The sequence below is a fragment of the Ochotona princeps genome, chromosome 21, assembly GCF_030435755.1.
Source record: "Ochotona princeps isolate mOchPri1 chromosome 21, mOchPri1.hap1, whole genome shotgun sequence".
Classification (NCBI taxonomy): domain Eukaryota; kingdom Metazoa; phylum Chordata; class Mammalia; order Lagomorpha; family Ochotonidae; genus Ochotona; species Ochotona princeps.
The window spans coordinates 2,667,788-2,690,588 of NC_080852.1; the positions used below are offsets into that span (position 1 = coordinate 2,667,788).

General features: G+C 42.3%; 1 protein-coding gene across 1 annotated transcript in view; it reads right to left on the reverse strand.

Annotated features, from left to right (window-relative positions):
• The window catches only part of LOC131482927 (zinc finger protein 208-like), an 887,045-nt gene that overhangs the window by 452,280 nt on the left and 411,964 nt on the right, over positions 1 to 22,801 (reverse strand). Inside the window, 2 exon segments of the mRNA XM_058679158.1 lie at positions 3,210 to 3,219; positions 7,039 to 7,816. Of these exon segments, the coding sequence (XP_058535141.1) occupies positions 3,210 to 3,219; positions 7,039 to 7,816 (788 nt within the window).

The following is a 22,801-nucleotide window of genomic DNA, read 5'->3' on the forward strand; positions in this document are numbered from 1 at the left end:
ACCCTTGGGCAGTCACTATGAGGGGAGTCAGGCTGGCTAGATACACTGGGCATGCCAGATTTCAGGCCCTGAATTTAGAGCAGATGGCATTTTGTTCTGTGATAGAGGGGCATTGCTGTCTGGGAACAACTGTTCTCAGAGCAGCACGAAGGCGGGCTAGGGCTTCCAGGGTTGCATTCCAAGCTGGCCTGGTACTTTAGCAGCAAGCAGGCAATTATGCTGGGTATGTGGAGATGCTGGAAGGGCTTGCATGGCCCTGGATCAGGTGGTAGAGGTTGGGCATCGGGCATGGGGGAGCTTGCCTGGCCCTGGAGTTGCCTGGATGGGGGAAACTGCTAGAGGCACTGGCAAAGTGCTGGAGGCATGATGGGCACAGGGGAAACAGGCCTGTAGCTTATGCAGAGTGCCATGGCTGTAGGCTGGGCCAAATGGACACTGGCCGTGCTGGCCAGTCCCAAGCCTGGTGCAGTAGGAATGTTAACAAGCCAGTGGCCACAAACACAGAGTACAAAGGGGGTTGGCAGTCTAGCAGTCCCAGTCCAGAAGCAGCTGGAGGGTCAGCATCTGTCAGAGTGAGTGGGATGCTGGATGAGCCAGCCTTGTCCTTATGCTGTGGACAGGGCTGGTGTGAAACGCATGCTGCATGCATATGTAGGGTTGACAGGATGGTAGCCAAGACTTTTGAGAACCCTGGAGCATTGGACAGGAAGACTGGGGACATGGGAGGCATTGTCTTGGCCTATCTGAGCTGGCAGCACAAAGGCTGGTCTGCAGATTGGGAATGTTGTGTGGTGTATTACTTTGGCTGAGCTGGTCTGTCATTGGAGCAGCAAGTGGAGTGCCTAGAGTATCCTGAGGGAGGCATGGCAGGAGGTACAGATATTGTCAGCTGAGAAAACCTGTGCCAACTGCAGCAATCAAGACTAGAATACTAGAGACTCTGTGGGCCCAGGAAGAGTGAGCCCAGCTCTGAGGTGCAAGATGGAGGAAGGAGCAGCAGGGTCCTTGGCACAGCCAGCCTAGACCCGAAGTGATAAGCAGGTCAGCGGGGGGTGGGGGTGGTGCTTTGTATGCATGGTGGTTTGCAGAGCTGGCCTAGGCCTGAAGCAGCAACCATGCTTGCAGGGCCCACATAGTAGTGGCTTGTGGATGATGGCCCACCAGGCCTGGCCCTGTAGCCACCAGCAGACAGACTGGGGACACAATGGAGTGAGCACTGCTGGAACTGGCATGGCCCAGAAATGATTGGATTGTGGGCAGGAATGCTTAATGAAAGAGGAGGCTGCCTACCTTGCCTGCTTGGCCTGGATCATTGGAGCAAGCAAGGGTGGTTGTGGATATGAGGGTGCTGGAGCAGTGTGTGAGGAGTCAGTCTAGATAGCCAGCAGTTAGGGTCTAATGGTTCTGGTAAAATTATGCCTCAAAATGTTGTGCAAATCACACTAATCTCATCTTTGAGCCACCCTCAAGGGAATGGCACTTTACCTTTCAACGTATCTTCAGGATGGCATTACAGCATGCAAGCGTTGTGCTAGAGTTTTGAGATCCCCAGAAAATCATCGTGTCTGAAGTTGGTGCTAAGGCATAAAGGTGGTTTATTTCGGTTAACCTAAGTTCCCAGCCACGCGTGCCAGCTCAGCAGGGCAGGGCAGGGAAGAGGCAGCTGCAGCAGGAACAGCAGGGCAGGAAAAAGAGAAAAAAAGGGCCAAAGCTGAACAGCACAGGGTGCTTATACATTTCAGGACAATTCCATATAATTATACAGTCATGATTGGTCAGTTTTAACTGTTAACTTTCAAAAAGAGCAAGTTGGCAGGCTTTGATTGGTGGGTTTGAAGCAAGCAACTTCCAAAAGTTACAAACTAATGGGCTATAGGGCCCTGAATCTAAATCTAACATCAGGGACCTCCTTTCTGAGGAGTGGTCTGGGCCTTTGGGCACAGCTGTGTGATGAGCCCAGTTTATGAGCCCCAGCGACTGTATGTGTGGCGGGATTTGTGTTGATTGGCCTGGGTCTGTGGCTGGCTAGTGCAATGGGTTCTGGGTCTGCGAGTCCTGAGAGTAGAGGGTGTGCAGGCCCTAGGTCTCCTGGTTTGGATGCTTCACATGACTGCATGGTGGTGCTAGCTCAGTGAGTGCCGTGGGTGGGGGGTCCAAGGGGCCAGGATTGACTGGCTCAACTGCCCTGGATCCATCTGGAGATGGAAGGCCACTGAGGCCTAGAGAGCACATCTGGACCATCAAAGAGAAAGGAAGAGAGACAAGATTGGATAGCTATTCCAGCCAAATGTGGACAGCAAATATCTGGGTGAATGGAGACTCTAAGGTCAACCATGTCAGCCAATGCACATTGAAAGTGTTCCCTCATCCTTCAATTGGTTAGATGGACATAATTACAAAACTATTGGAACCAACTGGACAGAAAACTGTGTGTGTGGTACACTGACACCCTGGTTTTGTATTGGAGGTGCAGTACCCTTTGTTAGGTACTAGGATGGTTGGGAAGCCAGGTACAGCTTCTCTGCCTATCATTTAGCTCTGATCTAAAACAGGAAGGAAAAATAGAATATTTGGAAATAATCACACAAATTCTCCTTAATGATACATACATACACATTGAGTGCAATTAAATCACACACACACACACACACACACACACACACAATACACAGAAATAGAAAACATGAAAACAATGATTAGGTTGCCCTCCCCCAGTCCCACCTAACTCATGATGTTGGCCATTGGTGAAGCCTAGGCCTGTCTTAATCTCAAGGTATCTGCTCCCAGTGTACTCACCAGGAAGGGTGAAGCCTCTTGCGCCCAGGCAGGCCAAAGCCCAGCCTACCACATGGTCACAGTGGCTGGACCAAGGGTCCCAAGCATGGAACCCAACCCAGACCAGGTCTTCCCAGGAATAGCAAGTGTACATGAAGACAGAGAAAATATGGACATTTTGGACTCAGTACCAGTTCATCATATTCAGGAGGTGGATATAGAAACTAGATATCTTTCATCTTATTGTCCTGGTGAGTTCAATCGTTTCTTGGTGAGACCTTCTCTGGTCTGAAGGTAGAGCCAGCAGAGTATCATCCCAATCAATTAAAAGCCCCAACATAATATTTCCAACCATTTGCAACATTATGGCATTAATTGACATGGTATTGATTAACCAATATGTTAATAGGAAAATGCAGGTTCTCAACCACAACGTGTGACTTCCTCATAGACATTTCAATTTCAGTTTATATTCAACCATGTTCTATGTACCCTAAAATGGCTATAGATTGCTATTTGGCTGTGTCGTGTCTGTTTTAATGTTAGTATTTAGCAGTTTATACCATTGAAGCATGATTTCGTTGAACCTGGTTGTTTTTTGGGTAGTCTAACTCTAGAACTCTAACAGGACATATGTCAACAGTTTAGGTGAATGTTTCCAACTTTGTGTCCCCACCCTCTCTCGTAATGACCATCAGGATCACTCCAGAAACCCCTCAAAACAAACTAGAATAGACAGAGAACAACCAGGAAAGCTTAGAAACAGACAGGAAATGGTCAGCGGGAATGCACTTATAACTCACTGAGTGGGACACAAAGATTAGTTACTCCTCACTGGGGTACTGAAAATTTCTCTGCACACCCCCCCCCCAAAAAGAAAGTTCACTGAAACTAGATCTCAGTCATTTTTTAAATGTATTTTTTTGGAGACAGAAGTTTTATTTGCAAAGTGGCTATGTGAGCAGGAGAAAAGGAGGGAAGGGGAAAGCACTTCCTAAGAGAAAACCAGGTGGCGGTGTGTCTCTTGAAATTAGAGACACCCAGTTAGTAATCATTGAATGTTGTTCCAACCCTTGGTTACTGCAGCAGGATGTATAACTGGAATAAAGGACCCACCCCTATTTTCTCCCAATCCCTGTGAATCCCATCCTTCCACCCTATTCCACACACCTATAATGCAATTACAAAAATCAGAGTATGTTAGGATGGTGTCAGAGACTGGGAATGTCTTAAAAATGGAACTGCAAAATATTCAATAAATCTCACTGTTGCAGGAGGCTCTCTCGAGTGTGTTCAAGGGAGGACCTGAGTCAGGAGCTGATTAGCAACAATAGCAGAGTTCACATCTGGGGGCTTACATGAGAATTCTGGTGGGGAGCAGGTAGGAGTGTACAAACTTCATTCTGAAGTTGAACTAAGGCATTGATTAATGGCACATTTTGAAAAAAAAAAAAAGATGCCTCTTATGCACTCAGTGCTCATCACTGTTGGTCTTGACAGGGCCTTGACTCTAAATATTAAGTAGTAGAAGTGGTCCAGGTTGTCGTGCATGAGATGCATGTGAATGGTTTTCACAAAAAAAAAAACATTTAATTTACCTCAACGCCAGTCATGGGACCTACTCTGAAATTTTTTTTTTTTATTTGAAAGGCAGAATTACAGTGAGATAGAAGTAGGGAGACATCTTCCATCCATTGATTCATATCCCCAATTGCTGAATTGCAGTAGCTGCACTGCTGTGAAAACAGAAGCCAAGAGCAAAACTATGGTGGATTGGCTAGGATCTTGGACAGCTTACCTACTATGTAACAATGCTGGTCCTGGTGCTCATGCTAACAGTTCAAGAGTTCAGGCACAGGCTGGCATCTTATAACTCATACAATGGCAAGAAACTTAGTGTGGGAAGCCATGATGCATGAAATCAGTGTGAATCTGAGCAGTAGTGGTGGCAGCTGACACATAAACTCCACCTGAAAGAGGAACTCCAAGACTCTGGTGTCAAACAACTCTTTTCTGAGATATGCCTCCTCGATATGTCTCCTAGACCAGCATTCCCCAAGACCCTTGAGGGCCATGACAATGGTGTTGCAAGGCTGCAGAACTACCTGAGAGAAATTGGTGAGGGATGTCCATTTATTGGAAAAATCATACGAGCATATATACAGCTGAGAGGGGGAAGTCAGAGGGTGGTCTCAACAGCACTCCCAACCTACACTGTAATTGTAACTGGTCCGTAGACATGCCTCTTTCTCTGGACACTAATCAAGTCACCAGCTGCATTCTCTAAGCAGGTTTGGGAGCCTAGTGTTTTAGGCCATGTGCAGGTAGACCAAGATATGCTAGCACCTGGGCTGAAAGCTATGCCCTTGGGCATGATCATTACATGTGACTGGTAAACAGGATGACGGTTGCATTTCACTTCTTAGAGCTGCTTATCAGAAAAATTCTAGCACAGCTCCTCAGGGACAGAGACAATGTGATACAGCCTACTATTCTGGATGTATGCCTAGTTTTCAGGCCAAGATGGAGTCTCTGTTAGCTGAGACTACTACCAGGGTTTTACCTTGGAGATACAGTGTGCCATGTGCCTATAGCATCCTGCATGGGATAAGCAGAGATACAGAGGCAATCTCACACAGTGATTCTTCAGGGAGAGACAGTGGCCAAAGGTGATCCTAATTTGGCCATATATCACAAAAGAATCTTCCCTCTGGACAAGATTCATCTTTCAAACCTTAATCATTACAACTGCCACATGCAATAGTTGATAGCTGTGATTCCACTAAAATTCTGTAATAGGAGAGGAATTTTCAGATTCCAAAATAGCTCAATAACATACATGTGTAAATGACAAAGATGGTTTTTCTTTTTTCTTTTTTTTTTTCCAAAGGTTTATTATTATTGGAAAGCCGGATATACAGAGAGGAGGAGAGACAGAGAGGAAGATATTCCATCCGATGTTTCACTCCCCAAGTGAGCCACAACGGGCCGGTGGGCACTGATCCAGTGCCGGGAACCAGGAACCACTTTCGGGTCTCCCACGTGGGTGCAAGGTCCCAAAGCCTTGGGCCGTCTTCAACTGCTTTCCCAGGCCACAAGCAGGGAGTTGGATGGGAAGTGGAGCAGCCTGGATTAGAACCGGTGCCCATATGGGATCCCGGGGCTTTCAAGGCGAGGACTTTAGCCACAAGGCCATGCTGCCGGGCCCGAAAGATGGTTTTTTTTTTTTTTTAAAGATTTTATTCATTTTATTACAGCCAGATATACACAGAGGAGGAGAGACAGAGAGGAAGATCTTCCATCCGATGTTTCACTCCCCAAGTGAGCTGCAACGGGCCGATGCGCACCGATCCGAAGCCGGGAACCTGGAACCTCTTCCGGGTTTCCCACGCGGGTGCAGTGTCCCAATGCATTGGGCCGTCCTCAACTGCTTTCCCAGGCCACAAGCAGGGAGCTGGATGGGAAGTGGAGCTGCCGGGATTAGAACCGGCGCCCATATGGGATCCCGGGGCTTTCAAGGCAAGGACTTTAGCCGCTAGGCCATGCCGCCGGGCCCCAAAGATGGTTTTTCAAACAAGTATTACAAACTGAGCATTTATTATCAACATTAAATCTGAAAGCAGAATTCATTCACATTTCCCAACTCACAACAAAGGGAGATCATGTACAAAATGCATTTTAATTATTTTAGCAACAAATAACCTCTCTTCTGAAATAGAATGATACTCCTCAGGCTTATTATTTAACACCTATTGAGACTTTCAACGTATGTTTCCACATTCATTGACCTATTACAATCTTTTATATTTGCACTGTTGCTAATGGTTGTTTCATTCACTTTGCAAGCTCTGACAGACCATAATAACAGGTTTATGGTAGCTAGTCTTTCTGGTTACATGTTTTTGTAGTTTTGAGGTCTGTTACTTTGCTAATGATTGACAACAGAAAAATAATTTCTCAGTCAATGCAGTGATATTTTACTCATTTCTGTGGATATACTAATTATTGAAGCATGTATGCTTTCCAATGCACTCAAAATGTGTTTGTGCATGAATTTTAAACACATATAATATATTCATTCCTTTCCCATGTGAAGTCTGATAGTTCATGCAACTTGATTGCTTGCAACAGGATTTTCCACACTCACTACATTCATAAGGTTGTTAAATTGTTATGGATTCACTAATGTTGAATGAATCTTGACTCACAAGTAAAGGCTTTCTCACACAAACTATATTTATAAGGTTTCTCCCCTGTGTGGACTCTGATGTATCATTAGGCTTGACTTAGGAGAAAAAGCTTTTCCAAACTCACTACATTGATAAGGCTTTTCCCTAGTGTGGATTTTGTGATGTTTAACAAAACGTGACTGATCCGTAAATGCTTTTCCACACTCATTACATTCATAAGGCTTTTCCTTGTGGGTTCTCTGATGTGTAATGAGGTTTGACTTCCGAGGAAAAGCTTTTCCACACTCACTACATTCATAAGGTTTTTCTCCTGTGTGGATTCTCTGATGTCTAATGAGGTGTGGCTTGTAAGGAAAAGCTTTTCCGCACTCACTACATTCATAAGGTTTTTCCCCAGTGTGGATTCTCTGATGTCTATTGAGGTGTGGCTTATGAGGAAAAGCTTTTCCACACTCACTACATTCATAAGGTTTTGCCCCAGTGTGGATTCTGAGGTGTGCTCTAATGCTTGACTTATGAGAAAAAGCTTTTCCACACTGGCTACATTCATAAGGTTTTTCCCCAGTGTGGACCCTCTGATGTATCACTAAGGTTGACTTATCAGGAAAAGCTTTTCCACACTCACTGCATTCATAAGGTTTTTCTCCTGTGTGGATTCTCTGATGTCTAATGAGGTGTGACTTCCGAGGAAAAGCTTTTTCACACTCACTACATTTGTAAGGTTTTTCTCCTGTGTGAATTCTCTGATGTCTAATGAGGTGTGACTTCTGAGGAAAAGCTTTTCCACACACATTGCATTCATATGGATTCTCTGCACTTCGAAGGGTCTGATCTCTAATGAGTTCTGACTTCTGCTCCATGTTTTCTTTACATTCATTGGACACATACAAATTGTCTCCTGTGTCAGTTCTCTGTTTGATGGCAAGGCAAGATTTATAGCAGCCAACATGAATTGCTTCTTCGGCACTGACAGTTTGCAGATTACATGAGTCTTTGGTATAAACTTGTTCACACATAAGGACTATCATCTTACCACTACAAGCTTTCTCATTCACATTGTGTTCAAAGGACTGCTGACAAATGTGGATCTTGTCAAGCTGACTGAGGCTTTCCTTACTCTCGAGGTTGTTCTCAGGGACATTGGAGGCATGCTTCTTTTCAAATGACATTTCATCAGGCTTCCTGTGAGAAAAAAGGATTTAAAATAAACTATGGTGTCATTCACTCTCTACTTTCAAAAGCCACCAGATCTCTGAGCCCCTGCTGCTTTCCCCCTGCCCTCTTCCAAGTTCAAATCGTCACTTAAAAAGTAAAAAATTGGTCTACAACTGGTTTCCATTTTCTGCTTCTATACTTATTTAAAGGAAAGAACCACTGAACTTTCCTGGTAATGTTTGGTTTGGTGGAAAATATGGAACTTAAGAAAGAATTTTGGCACTTATGCAAGAGCTGTGTGCTTGACTTAGCAAAGAGAACACTATAGAAGGCTTGTATTGAACCTGTGGAAATGACTCTTGGCACACCATGCCTCTGCAGAAACATGAACACACACACATACCTAACCACCAGCCTAACTCCAGCTAAACCTCTTGATGGATTGTACTTTTAGGGGGTGGGGGTGGAGATAGGAAGTACAACAGTTTAGAAATCAGAGGCTCTAATCAGCAACTATCTATTTTCACAGTTCTTATCACGTCAATTTTCATTTTAGATGCAAGTTTCTGGGTCCTTATATTTGGAAAATTCCTGATGGAGGTTTGACAGCCTCCAGAAGATGGCAGGTTTCTGATGACTTGAAATTTCCTAATGGGATCCTGAATCCCAACTACCTGACATGGGAACAAAGTTCTGGGCTCCTTTTTTATGCTTCAGGCTGGTTTATTCTCATTAGAAGTGTAATGGGAGTCCTGGAACCATGAAATATTCACTTTGGATTTATTTTTTTAATTTTAAGAATGTATTTATATTTACTGGAAATTCAGATATATAAAAAGGATGAGAGACATATAGGAAAATCTTCATTGTTTTGATTCACTTCCGAAAAAACCGCAACTGCCAGAGCTGAACTGATTCAAAACCAGATACCAGGAGCTTCTTCCGGGTCTCCCACACAGGTGTTCAGTAACAAGCGTGTGAGTTCTCCTCAACAGGCTGCTGGGGTCCGTGTGGTGAGTGTGGAAGACACGAAGGTGTGAAGAGAAGTGCTCCATCGCAGGCAACGCGGCAAGGTCTTTCCCACTGCATGGCAAGGGCTAGAGGATGTCTCTACAAACACCTGAAAAGCAGTTCCACCTCCCGTTGCATACATAATTGACAACCCCACAGAGATTTCTGTAATCTATTTATGCATTGTCTGTCATTGTGAAGTTGGTTTTTATGATCAGTGTGAGCTTGGAAAATGATGTTGCTGATAACATCTTAGCAAAAGGGCTTCTTACTATTCCTGCTTTCTTGGCTGCTGCCCTGATCATATGATAATCAAGGGTGTTAAGTCTCTACATGTTGCAGAATCTATGCTTATGGTCTTAGTCCCCCATTGGCCATAGGCTAATCAAGGATGCTAAGTCCCGGAGTAGTAGAAATCTATTCTTTCCCTCTTTCCTTAGTCTTTAGGTCCCTCCTTCTGTGATGCAGTTCCTCCTTGAACTGATTGAAGACTAAGTTGTAGAATCATGATTGTAATAGAAATGTGTTACTGATTGACATATACCATCTACTGAGAACTTCCTGACCACAGGATTAGGACGGCTGATATCCTGCCTCAAGGTGAAATGATTGGCAGAAATATCCTTAAGAATGCCTACTTGACCAGGTGTGAAAAGTGGGTGCCAGAGTCTGTGAAGGCTTCTGTATAAATTAAAAGGACAGCTTTCTCGCATTGTCCATTATGATACTGAAATTTTAGTGGCCTGTTTATTTTCTATGCCTACTCCAAGCACCTTTCTCAAGTTCCCAACTTGGCTAGAGCTGGACTCTGGCAACAAGCAGAGAGCTGGATGTTAAGTGGGGCTGCCAGGGCACAAACCAGTGTCCATATATGATCCCAGTACATGCAAAGCAAGGGCAAGCCACTAGGCTACCATGTCATGCCCTCAGGTTTGATCTTTTGAAATGACTTACATGGGCATTTGGATGACCCCCTCTACACTTCATAGATAAGCTGAGAAAAGACCAGTTTCTTCAACTTTGTTACTCATGTGGCTTTCTACGTCTAAGGGCTGAACAGCCATAGAATGGCAGGTGTACATTTGAAGCTGTGCAGTAGAAGCTATTTCCTTGCAGGCTGAGAAACAACCAATGAGAAGTGTTTTACCCAAATGTTCCTATAGAGACCAGGAATGCTCAGGGGACACTTAAAAATCTGAGACCCTTCTGAAAAATTTTGCTGTCTCCTTTCAAGAGACATAAAATCTCCTGGCTCTCTCCCAATAAATGCTATTTGATTCCCTCTGCATTCTACATTCACCTGGTCATTTTGCAAATAAAACTTCTGTCTGCAAAGGAAAAAAAAAGGAGAAATAATGAAATCCTAATTCTCAAGTCTCATTTTTGTACAATTTCTCATTCTTAATGTGTTTCAATTATGGCCAGAGCTAATGCTAAGCATTTTTGTGGCAATGCAACTCCCTCTTCAGTTAATTGTTGTGATTACAACTTACCTGAAGATTATTTCCTGACCTTTCTGATTAGCTCCAAACAGCTCATTCTTTCCATGGGGATCTGAAATGAGGAAAAGAGTAACCATATCTAAGAATCACATCTGAATGTTTCTTTTCAAATGCTCCAATAAAGCCAATGAGATTTTTTGCCATTCTAGATAGAGCAGATTTTAATATTAGTAAAATGTGGACATTTATGAGCATTATTAATGGGCATTAAATTTCATCTACTAATGCCTTAACATAATACCCATTTTATAAATAAAAATTTTAATTACTTGAGATTATGTATTTAAGTTAAAATGGGATATGACAAAAGATATGATTGAAAAATTCAAAATAGGACCGAGCGCCATGGCCAAGTGGCTAAAGTCCTCACCTTGAACATGCCAGGATCTCATATGGCTGCCAGTTCTAATCCTGCTGGCCCCACTTCCCATCCAGCTCCCTGATTGTGGCCAGGGAAAACAGTTGAGGACAGCACAAAGCCTTGGGACTCTGCACCCATGTGGGAGACCTGGAAGAAGTTCCTGGCTCCTGCCTCCAGATCAGCATAGCACTGGCCATTAAGCTCACATGGGGAGTGAATCACTGTATGGAAGATTTTCTCTTTATCTCTGCTCCTCTCTGGATATCTGATGTTCAAATAAAAATAAAATAAATCTTTGGAAAAAAAATGAAAATTCAAAATAAGGTTTGTGGTATCTTACATCCTATCTCAGCACTAGTTTGTCTTTTCCTGGCTACTCTGCTTCAAATACAACCTCCTGAAAATGTATCTTGGCAGTGGCAGATATGATTCAAGTGTTTGGTACCATTAAAAGACCCATATATAATTCTAGATTTATGGTGACAGGCTGGCAAATTACTAGAATAAACCTATACATGGAAACTATAGAATACCTGTGTCTCACCAGCTGTCCTTCTGAAAGAAACTCAAGTAAAAAATCAAATATAATTTTAGTCAACATTTACTGAGTTATGTATCAATTTCCCTACCCAATATGTGCTGACCTACCTGGAAGTCTCTGCATGACAGAGTTCTCCACTGTCCATGGTGCTGATTCTTGCTCCAACTTGAAGATCAAATCAGGCTTTGTCATGGAGTACCCTGTGAATGCAGAATGATGCAGATTTTCCAAAAGCTCCACTTGTCCTACCAACTACTACATTTTATAAACTCTTCTTTCATTAAGAAAGTATACACAAGTGTTCTGCGTAGGCATGACAGAACTTTACTCACCCAAGGACAGCAGATTGTTATGTCTCAAGCATCACCTCCCTGTACAGGGTCCTCTGAGCATTGTCCATTGTCTGCCATTCTTCCTGGGTAAAGTCCACAGCCACATCTTCAAATGACACCAACACCTGTAACAGCACATGTCTCCTCAGTTCCGGATCATTAAACCGAACACTGACAGCACACACTCTGCATATTTAATTTGCAACTTCTATGTCTGCAGTTCAATTTAGAATTTATACAGCATCACAAAGTAACAGTTAAAAGAAAATATCTTGTGCTGTAGTACTTTTGTGATTCCAAAACTACAACAGAATATTCTTTATTCTCATAAAGGTTGTTTTCTCTAAAGATTCTAATTCTAATGAACTGTTGAAGACATTGCTATAATATCTCTTCAAGTGGAAAATATCACTCTGTTTGTCCATTATTGCCACTCTGCTTTTCAACTAAATTAAGACAAATAATCATATTGACACTGAACCAAAATATTAACTCAGGACCTATAGTATTAAGCTGAGTTTAACTCTTCTGCGTGTGTTCAATATGCATCTTCTATGAATGCAGCTTAATTTACAATCTATATGGAAACACAAGGTAAAAACAAAACATTTTGTCCTGTATTATGTTTGTTATTCTGAAGCTATAATTCCATTATTATTCTGTATCAGATTGTTTTCTAAAGCAAGTAAAAAATGTGTTCATTCTACAATCTTTAGATACACATGAGCTAAATAACATGCCAGACTAGATAATTAAGATAAATGCTTAATAGCGCACAAGATAATGAGGAAATTTTTGAGTACCTTACTAATGATTTCCTCAAACATGCTGAGATACTTAAAAATATTATAAAGCAATAATAAAATTCAAGTTTCTTATTTCAAAGTGAAATAATGAAACACTGAAAATAATGTTAAACTGCACTAGCCTGAGGAAATATTTCCTACAATTTATACTGGAATTAAAATATATATAATATATAATCATATACATCAATAATACATGTCATATATGTACATACTCAAAAGTAAACATGGAATCCATATTCATGTATTTCCAATGTATATATGTACATACATAAAGTTGTATATATACATTCATGTTTTTCTACTTATGAGTATGCCATATTAAAATTCTGCTATCAGTTGGCAGAAGTTGGCACTTGGGGGCTAATTCTCTCAAGTCAAACCACAGAACCACCTGGAGAGTGCATAATCTGGGAGTGGGAGACGCCTGGGAGGGAAATAGTGGGCTCCTCCCTCTTGGGTTACCACTCCCACTGCAGACCTCGAAAACTAGGACAACAGCTTGGATGGCTAGACAGAGAGGCAATCAACAACATCTGTGAGGGCTGGATATTTGAGCTGGTTAGATGGAACTAAGCTTTAATACCCATTGACGGGCCCGGCGGCGTGGTCTAGTGGCTAAAGTCCTCGCCTTGAAAGCCCCGGGATCCCATATGGGCGCCGGTTCTAATCCCGGCAGCTCCACTTCCCATCCAGCTCCCTGCTTGTGGCCTGGGAAAGCAGTTGAGGACGGCCCAATGCATTGGGACACTGCACCCGCGTGGGAGACCTGGAAGAGGTTCCAGGTTCCCGGCTTCGGATCGGCGCGCATCGGCCCGTTGCGGCTCACTTGGGGAGTGAATCATCGGATGGAAGATCTTCCTCTCTGTCTCTCCTCCTCTGTGTATATCTGGCTGTAATAAAAATGAATAAATCTTTAAAAAAAAAAAAAAAATACCCATTGACATGTACAAGAGCCGTATGAAATCTGGGACAGACTGGACTAGTCAGCTATACATAGTGGTAAACCAGAGTAGGGGGCAGGCCTGGTGGGGGGTTATTGTGGATCACTCTGACTTGGGGTGGGTGGGAGACTGGGTGGGGCTTCTCCCTTAATATCCCCCTTTATCTCAGATACATGAAGGAAACAATATGGAAATAATATTCTTACCCACTTTCCTGTAGCTCTGGAAAATTTTACCCTAATTAACTATGTAAAGATTATCAAAAATATAATAAAAATTAAAAAGTTAGAAAAAATATTAAAAAGATTCTTTCTGCTTTGTTTTGCTTTACTTTTTGTGGAATAACAATTAAACTGAAGTTTTAATTTCCACATAGTAACCTACGGCTTAGGAGAGATACAAATGATAGTCTCATGCAGAATTATCTTCTTCTGACAATTAGTTCGTATCAGCCAGTAATAGCCTACCAGCTGAACAGAAAATATACATTTAAAACAAATGCCATGCTGTAAGCAAGTTTAGGCCCCTTTATTTCTTAATGTTTTGAAAGCCCTTTAGCATTAACCGGTTATCTGTTTTTTCTTTTGTTCCACTCATTTATTTACTAATTTTAACATAAAAACAGCTAATGCAGCAGATATACATAATTATCACAGTGTGATACTTCTTTTGTATCTTCCCTTTTGCACCATTACTCTCTTAAACATTTGAAATGACATGTTTTAAACTCACATTGTACTCAAGATCTTAATTTTTCATGAAGTGATTAAAAGGAAAGTAAAATGACCAATTTAATAGGTAAGTAGTAATAAATATAATGAAATGTGGTTGTAAATTGTACAAACACAGATCATTAAAACTACAGATTATCATCATTCGCTATGTGACAAAGATATAAATGAAAAGTGGCAAATCATGTTTGCAACACCACTGCTTGCTCCGCAACTTTTCTGTTGTTGCTTGTGATTCTTTAAGCTACTCTACATAACAGAATATCATATTTGCATATCTGTATTTAGCATATTTCACTTATCATCTTCCCCTCTAGTTACACTCATTTTGATATAATAAACAAAATTTTGTTCTCACAGCTGAATAACAGGCCATTGTGCACATATACTATGTTTTCCTTATTCAGTATCTAATGGCAGACACCTCAATCCATTCCATATCTTGTGTATTATGAATAGTGCAGCTATAAAAAAGATAGGCTCCCCTCCCATACAAGGTGTTCATAACTTTCAGAAAAAACAAGGAGATTTCTCAAAATTAGGCCAATCTTGTCTAAATTTAATCTTTTCTTATATCATTTAATCTTTTTAAAAAAAGATTTATTTTTTATTGCAAAGTCAGATATACAGAGTCAAACAGTAACAGAGAGGAAGTTCTTCCATCTGATGATTCACTGCCCAAGTGAGCTCAACAGCTGATACTGCGCCAATCCGAAGCCAGAAGGCAGAAACTTCCTCCATGTTTCCAATGTGGATGCAGGGTCCCAAGAAGTTGGGCCATCCTTGACTGATTTCCCAGGCCACAGGCAGAGAGCCAGATGGGAAGCAGGGCTGCTGTGATTAGAACCAGCACCTGTATGGGATCCCAGTGCGTTCAAGGCTAGGACTTTAGCTGCCAGGCCACTGTGCTGGACACAGCAATCTTATTTTTTTTTTATAATTTATTCATTAATTATATTGTATTATGTGACAGTTTCATACATACTGGAATTCTCCCCTTCCCTCTTCAAACCCTCCCCCCATGGTGGATTCCTCCACCTTGTTGCATAACCAGCAATCTTATTTCTAAATCTCTAAGAAAGATTGGGCCTGGAGCAAGAGTGTAGTGGTTAAGGTCCTCACCTTGAGTGCACTGTGATCCCATATGGGTGCCAGGTCTAAGCCTGGCACCTCCACTTCCCATCCAGCTCCCTGCTTGTGGCCTGGGAAAGCAGTCAAGGTCAGCCCAGAGCACTGGGAGGCTGCACTGATGTGGGAGACCTGAAAACAAGTTCCTGGCTCCTGGCTGTGCAACAGTGCAGCACCGGTTGTTGCAGCACCTTGGGGAGTGAATCATCAGATGAAGATCTTCCTCTATGTCTCTTCTCCTATCTGTACTTCTGCCTTTCTAATAAAAATGAATAAATCTTTTTTAAAAAGAAATTTTATAGTATTTTTCACATGCTGAATTAATCTATAACTACATCAACATGGTAACACAAATTCCCATTTTTGTAAATTTTAGTAAAGTGTATTTTATTAAAACCATAAACTTTTATTCTTCCAATGACACTGTTTAGAAAATGAAAAGACAAGTACAGACTGGAAGAATATATTTGCAAGTCACATGTCCCACAAAAGATTTTTATCCAAAATACAGAAAAAAAAAAAACTCTCAAAAAATCAACCATATGAAAATGAACATTCTGTTAATTTAAAAACAGTAAAAAATATTACCTTTTCGGTAAACTGTGTCAAGGATATACAGAGTTTTTCTGTATTATTTCTTCATGTACATGTAAACATCAACAATTATTTCAATAAAAATTTCAGCTAAAATAAACCAGAATACAGGAAAATGGCTAAAGCTTTGAAGAGGCACATCAACAAAGACAATATATGGACAACACAAATAAGCACAAGAAAAACACTTATCATCACTAATCATTGGGGAACTACAAATTCAAACCCCCTAGTTAGACCAGCACATACCTTTGTAGATTGACTAAAATAAAGAATACTAATAATGCCAATTGCTGAAGAACATCTAGCAAACTAGAACTCTTATTCACTGCTGATGCTAATGTAAAATGATATAGCTGCCTAGGAAAACAGTTCCGTAGTTCCTTAAAAATTTTGAATATCATTAACTCAGCAATCTCACTTTTAGGTATTTTCTTCAAGTGAACTAAAAACTTACGTTCACCAAAAAAAAAAGCTGTGCATAAACCTTTACAACCCAGCTTTATTTGTAAAACTCAAACTGGAAACAACTCACATACTCTGCCAAAAAGTGAAAGGTGAAGGGATAAGCAAGCTGTGGTACATCACAGACTGGATTGCTCACGGATGAACCACTGTAACACCAAAGAACTTGAAACAATTCCAGAGATTATTCTGAGTTAAAAAAAAAAATCCATCCCCAAGAGGCATTTTTTTTTTTTTATCATGAGCTAGCATTCCTTTGAAACATATTGCTTATAAATAGTTGGACAGCTGCGTGCCCAACATCAGGCCAGGCAATGGCCTCTGATGCACTTCTTGTCATGAACCAAGATGAGCATGGCAAGTAAAACTAACCTCTGAGGTATAGGCATTTGGTGCAGCAATTAAAGTGCTTAAATCCCATGTTCAAAGGCTAGCTCTGCTTCCAATGCCACTTCCTTCCAGTTTATACTCTGGGAGGGACAGGTAAAAGCTAATGTGTGGTTCTCTGCTGTCATGTGGGGGACACAGATGCTATTTAAGGCTCCTGGATCTGCCCTGGTCTTAGGAAATTTCAGGCAATCAGGGGGTAAGGGTGGGCCAGCACACACAATCTGTGTATGTCCATCTTTGTGTCTCTAAATTTCAAATAAATCTAAAAACTCTAGATATTATATGGTGGCAAAGCAGATATTGTCACCACCTGCAAGGCTGGCATCCAATATGAGTGCTGGCTCATGTCCCAATTATTCTGCTTCCAAGCCAATACCCCACTGATGGCTTGGTAAAAGCAGAGAAGATGGTGCCAAGTGGTTGAGCCTCTGCTATGAATGTGGGAGACCTGGAAGGAAGTCTAGTCTCCTTGCTTAGGCCTCACCTAGTCCTAACCATTGTAGTCATCTGGGGGAATGAACCAGTGGGTAAAAGATGTCACCGTTTCTCCCTGTTTGTGTAACTCTTACTCTCAAGTAAAAAAATCTTTTTTCCATTTGGATTATGAAAACTGAAAACTTCAAGTAAGTATTTGAAAGTGAAACAATGTTTTCGCGCTAGAACAAACCAAAGTCATTTTAAAACCAAAATTTGAAGGAAGAAAAAGTATGCATAAAACTAACACATTTGAGACAGACAGAAAGCAATCAAGGATAGCCATGGTGATTTGTAATCCAATGAAAAGTGCATTGCTTCTGCTATTTAATTCACTAAAGCTGCTTCGTTCAAGTGTACATTTCAATCCAATCTTTATGAGGATCACTCAAAATACAGCTTCTATCCTTAAATTCTCTATTACTTGTCTACTGTTGCTACAACTAATGATCAAAAACTGAGTGGCCTGAAACAACCACATTTATTAGCGAAAGTTCCCATTTTTTACTTTAAATGCCATTCTGACAAAGCTTTAGCCATTCTGAGTTACCTCATTGTGATTTTGATTTACATTTCCCAAATGGCTATGTTTTTATCTACTGAGGTCCTTTGATCCTTTCTATGCTGAACAGAGGATGTTTAAGTTGTTATGGTCACATGCACCTTGAAAGATAAAAGTTGCCAATTTGAACACATGGAACTTCCTGTGTCATGATATTTGACAAATTATTGAAAGTGATATAGAGGGCCCAGTGTGGTGGCCTAGCCACCTTGCCTTGAACACGCTGAGATCCCATATGAGCACTGGTCCTAATACAGGCTGTTCCACTTCATGTACAGCTCCCTGCCTGTGGCCTGGGAAATCACTTAAGAACAGCCCAAAGCATTGGGAGCCTGCACACGCGTGGAAAACCTGGAGGAAATTCTTAGCACCTGGCTTCGGATCAGCACAGCTCCACCCATTGTGGTCACTTGGGGAGTGAGTCATCAGATGGAAGATCTTCCATCTCACTGTCCCTTCTCTGTATATCTGACTTTGCAATAAAAATTAAAATAAATTAAAAAAAAAAGTCATAGAGAAACCCTAATAATCCTTCCATTTAGATTAGGGATCTTCTGTTTCTATGTTTTAGAAACATTTATTTGAAAACCACAGATGGAGAAATGGGGAAAGGGACCTGGCACAATACCGCAGGGAAGAAAGCCCTCACCTTGCATGCATTGAGATGCCATACAGGTGCCAATGTGTCCTGTATAATCCACTTTCTCTCCATCACCCTGCCTGTGGTGTGGGGATGTGGTAACGGACAGCCCAAAGCCTTGGGTCCCTGAACCTGTGTGGCGGGTCCAGAAGATCCTCCAACCTTCTCATTGGCCCAGATTGTTCCATTGCAACTCTTTCAGAGTGAGAGCAGATGGAGAATCTTTGTATCCCCTTCTTTCTGTATATCTGCCTTTCCAAAAAAAATGTTACATGAATGTTTTATGTTTATTGTGGATGATGTTTACATAGATGATCAGGGGAGGAAGGTTTAAGGCTTAGGGAAAAGTTGATGTGATCAATGTTTTCAAATTTTCTATTTTTTCTTCCTATGGAACTGGTTCATATCCTGGTTGTTCATTTCCCATCTAACTTCCTGCTTGGGACTTCGGAAAGCAGTAGAAGGAGACCCAAAGCCTTGGGACCATGCACCTGAGTGGGAAACCTGGGAGAAGTTCCTGGCTTCAGATCGGCTCAGCTCTGGCAGCTATGGCCACGGCAGCCACTTTGGGATTATACAAGTGGATGCAAGATCTCTCTCATTCTTCATGTAAAGCTGACTTTCCAATCAAAATAAATGAAAAAATACATTTAACAAATTGTACCTTAACGATGGCATTATTGGTTTGTCTGTAGTCATCAAGATTTCACTCCTTCACACATTACAGCACATTCAGTGTGGGCTGTGTTTAAGAACTGTTACTCCACCATTAAACATAGCAGGGACACTGAAAAGTTATTAAGGCCAACACATGGAAGAGTAATAGGACAATCCTCATTTAATTTGTATATCAGTTGCAAATTAAATAATCATGTATTACAATGTAAGTATGATTGTCACTTCAAATACTACCTGGTGGGCATGACTAACAGCCTACCTGCCTATGACCTAAGGCATGGCTTAGTGCGTGTGCGCAGTATTTGACCTGTGACATGACCGGAGGGTCTAAGGGGATAGACATGCCTTCTAGTCAATTACAGTGTCATTGTTGTGTGAGAGGGATATCTGGGACTGCCCTCCTGCTGTCTCCATCATAGTTCATATGAGTTGTGCTCACTTTACAATAAATGGACACAATTCCTCAGACTATCCCCATGGTTCTTGCAACCCAAAAACTGGCACTTCATCCCTTTATTGGTCTCTGGCATGATGGCAGGAAAATCCCGAAACTGAAAAGCAGTAAATACAGATACCAAAATGGACAAAGGACTAAGTATATTTGTACAAAGAAGATAATCAAAAGGTTAATTAATTAGCACAAAAAAAATTTCAGCATGATTGATCATTAAATGAATGTAAATGGCAACCGCAATGATATACCACTTTATATCCACTACAATGTCCTTCATTAAAACAACTCAGGCAAGGATGGCTCACACTGCCTTCAAGCAATCAGGCCCTGTTCTGACCTTCTACCAACCAGCTAAAAGTGGCAATTGGGACTAGAGTTCCATTTGGGCACATGCCATAGCCACAATGGCTCAAGCTGCCTTCAAGCAACCAGACCATGCTGTGCCCCTCATCTCAGCCAAAGTTGGTCCAATGTGGTCCAGGGTCCAGTTTGGCACCTAGCCCAGGCCAGAATGGCTCAGTTGCCTTTAAGCAGCCAGGGCTGGGCTATGCCCCTCCCAGCACCAGGCAAGAGCTGACACTGGGTACAAGATCACATTTACACCTCAGCCCAGGCCATGACATCTGAAGCTGCATTCAAGCAGCTAGGCTGGGATGCTTGATTCCAGGAGCAAGACTTGTGGATTGCTCAGGAGAAGGAGTAAGGGGGATGTGTGGGAGGCAGGGTCACTGAAGGAGTATGTTGCAGCTGAGGAATGACTTCTGAAGGACTTCTACTGACAAAAGCCACTTTACCTGCAGATAAATGAGGGTGTTAACCTCTAGTGGTATGGAAACTAGAACATAGAAAATTTCTGGGTCTGCCTAGTGCATCTACCCACGTGGGAGAACTGAGGTGGGATGGTTAACATGGACTACCAACACCCACCAGTGCACACTTAAGGTAGGGCTGGGGGCCTGTCTGGCAGGGAGAGATTACACTACTGCCAATGAGTTTCATAGAAGGGGAAGATAATGTTAGGCTGGGTCATGTTACAAACAGGCATGCATAAGAACCAGGTCTGGGGGCAGATCCTGTGGGGAATATGAGGGCTCAACCTGTGGAACTGCAAATTCTGCTGTTGTCCCAAGTGCTGAGAGCTATAAAGAGCTGAGTTATACATGACCATGGAACCCTCTGATACTCATGAATACTGGGATTAGGAACTGGACATACTGGTCCAGGATGCAGCAAAGAGCAATCTGCTGCGCAAAACATGCAAAGGAACCATGGTTGTGGTAGGTCTAGTATGGGTTATATGGTGCACTGTGACTGGGATGCAGTTCCCAATGGTGTGCATGAGAGCTGAATGTGGGATGGACACGGTTGGACTCCACCACAGCATCCACTGGTTTGCATATGAGATGGGAATTGAGAGAAAACTTATCCAGCAACTGCAACCACCAGTGTGTGCGTAGGCTGATGTGGGTGACCCTGTACTGGCAAGAACAAACACAAGTCTATCATCACCTCAGATAGAGTTTTTTTTAGGAATCTGCACCTCTGAACGGATGATATCAGAACTCCAACGTTTGGAAGAAATGTGGAATCTGTGCTTTGACCTTGGAGTGCATGTGTAAGAATTAGGCCTCCTCATTTGCTGAAGGAAGATGTTCAGATGCTCACAGGGGATATGGCAGTCTATTGGAGCCTGCAGATGAAGCAGGGCAGAACTGATTGGACAACTACACCAGACAAGTGTTGACAATAGAAATATGGCTGAATGGAAACTCTGGTTGGAATGTCAACCAATGGACCTTGGAAGAATTTCTTATGGAAACCACTTGAACAGAACTCTCAGAGCATGCTTCACAGCGGGGAACCTGGAAAATCAAATCATTATTCCATATCCCAGGGTTCTACTGTGGCAGGGATTTTGCGAGTGGCATTTCTCCTTCGCTCCACCATCCCACAGACACAGAAACAAGGAAATTTGGAAACAATGGTCTCATCCACTTCCCCCTAATTCTCGATCCTTCCTAGCTTAATTGGTATCCACATGTGCATGCATGCTCACTTTTCAAACGTGTAAACATCATCAAAATAAAATTTTTAAAAGAACCATAAGAAATGAATTACTGTGATTCAAGACACATATTTTGTATTATATGTTTATGACAACACAAACACACTCTTATTTTCAACTATACTGCCCATTGCCAATGAGAAAAAACTGACCATGATCAGAGAAATCAAAGGTTATGACTTTATATGGCCAACACTAAACAACAATATAATGTCAGATCAGCATTCCAAGCACTGATCTCCAAGTCTCAGAAAAATAAGAAGCCAATTCTAGAAGTAGAAAAAGAAAATTCAAAATACAGATTAGTGAAGAAATGAATAAAAACTGTATTCAGCAACAGTAAAGATACAGGAACTTTCATTGTTCTTAGAAGGAAAACAAAATCAATAAACCCTTTGCTAGATTAAACAAAAAGTAGGCTCAAGCACATAACATCAAAAAGGGAGGTACATATTAAAACTGCTCTCACAGGGGAGGCTGCTGGGGGGGGCTGCAGGACGGGGTGTCTTGCTCGGATCCTGACCCCAGCCACCATGTGCTAATGGTGAGCTGGGGTCAGGCGTACCTGGGTTCGGGAGCTGCTTCCTTTTGGAGCGAGTACACTGAGGGGGGAAGTCTCTGTGACTGGGTAGGCCAAGGGCCCACCCACTGCCCTCATTGGGTGGTGAACGGGATTGGGGAGGGGCGTGAACTTGAGCCTGAAGGTTTAAACTTCCAGTAGCCAGGAGGATGCTGGCCAGCTGCAGGGGCGTCTTGCTTGGATCCTGACCCCTGGCACCATGTGCTCATGGTGAGCTGTGCCCGGGCCTGCCTGAGTTAGGGGTATGCTTTATTTCAGAACGAGTACACCTTGGGGAGAAGTCTCTGTGATTGGGTAGGTCTGGGGCCCGCTCACCGCCCTCATTGGGCTATTAACAGGATTGGGGAGGGGCGTGACCTTGGGCCTGGAGATCTGTACTTCCAGCAGCTGGGAGGCTGCTGGTGGCTCCAGGATAGGGTGTCC